We start from the raw sequence: 209 nt of genomic DNA, 5'->3' as shown, positions 1-209 counted from the left end.
CAGCCAAGCAGCTGCTGGTTTGGGGAAAGGAGTTTTTGGAGACGGGGTGCATGGGAACAAGGGAAACGGCATGTGCCAACACGTGGTCCCCAGCTCCCTGGGCACAGCCAGCGTGCCACCACAGCCATGCCACCCTGGCAGCGCCCATAGCACTGGCTGGGGCCGCAGGGCTGCTGGCCCAGGTGTCAGAGGAAGGGCCGAAGCATCAC

At 64.6% G+C, this 209-nt stretch overlaps 1 protein-coding gene across 1 annotated transcript in view; it reads left to right on the top strand.

Moving 5' to 3' along the window:
* Positions 1-209, top strand: part of ACACB (acetyl-CoA carboxylase beta) — a 19,745-nt gene that overhangs the window by 1,637 nt on the left and 17,899 nt on the right. The window contains 1 exon segment of the mRNA XM_010023311.1: positions 169-187. Coding sequence (XP_010021613.1) covers positions 169-187 — 19 coding nt within the window.

This window comes from Nestor notabilis, unplaced genomic scaffold, assembly GCF_000696875.1.
Source record: "Nestor notabilis isolate BGI_N333 unplaced genomic scaffold, ASM69687v1 scaffold21671, whole genome shotgun sequence".
NCBI lineage: Eukaryota > Metazoa > Chordata > Aves > Psittaciformes > Psittacidae > Nestor > Nestor notabilis.
This window is presented reverse-complemented; position numbering and strand designations above follow the sequence as displayed.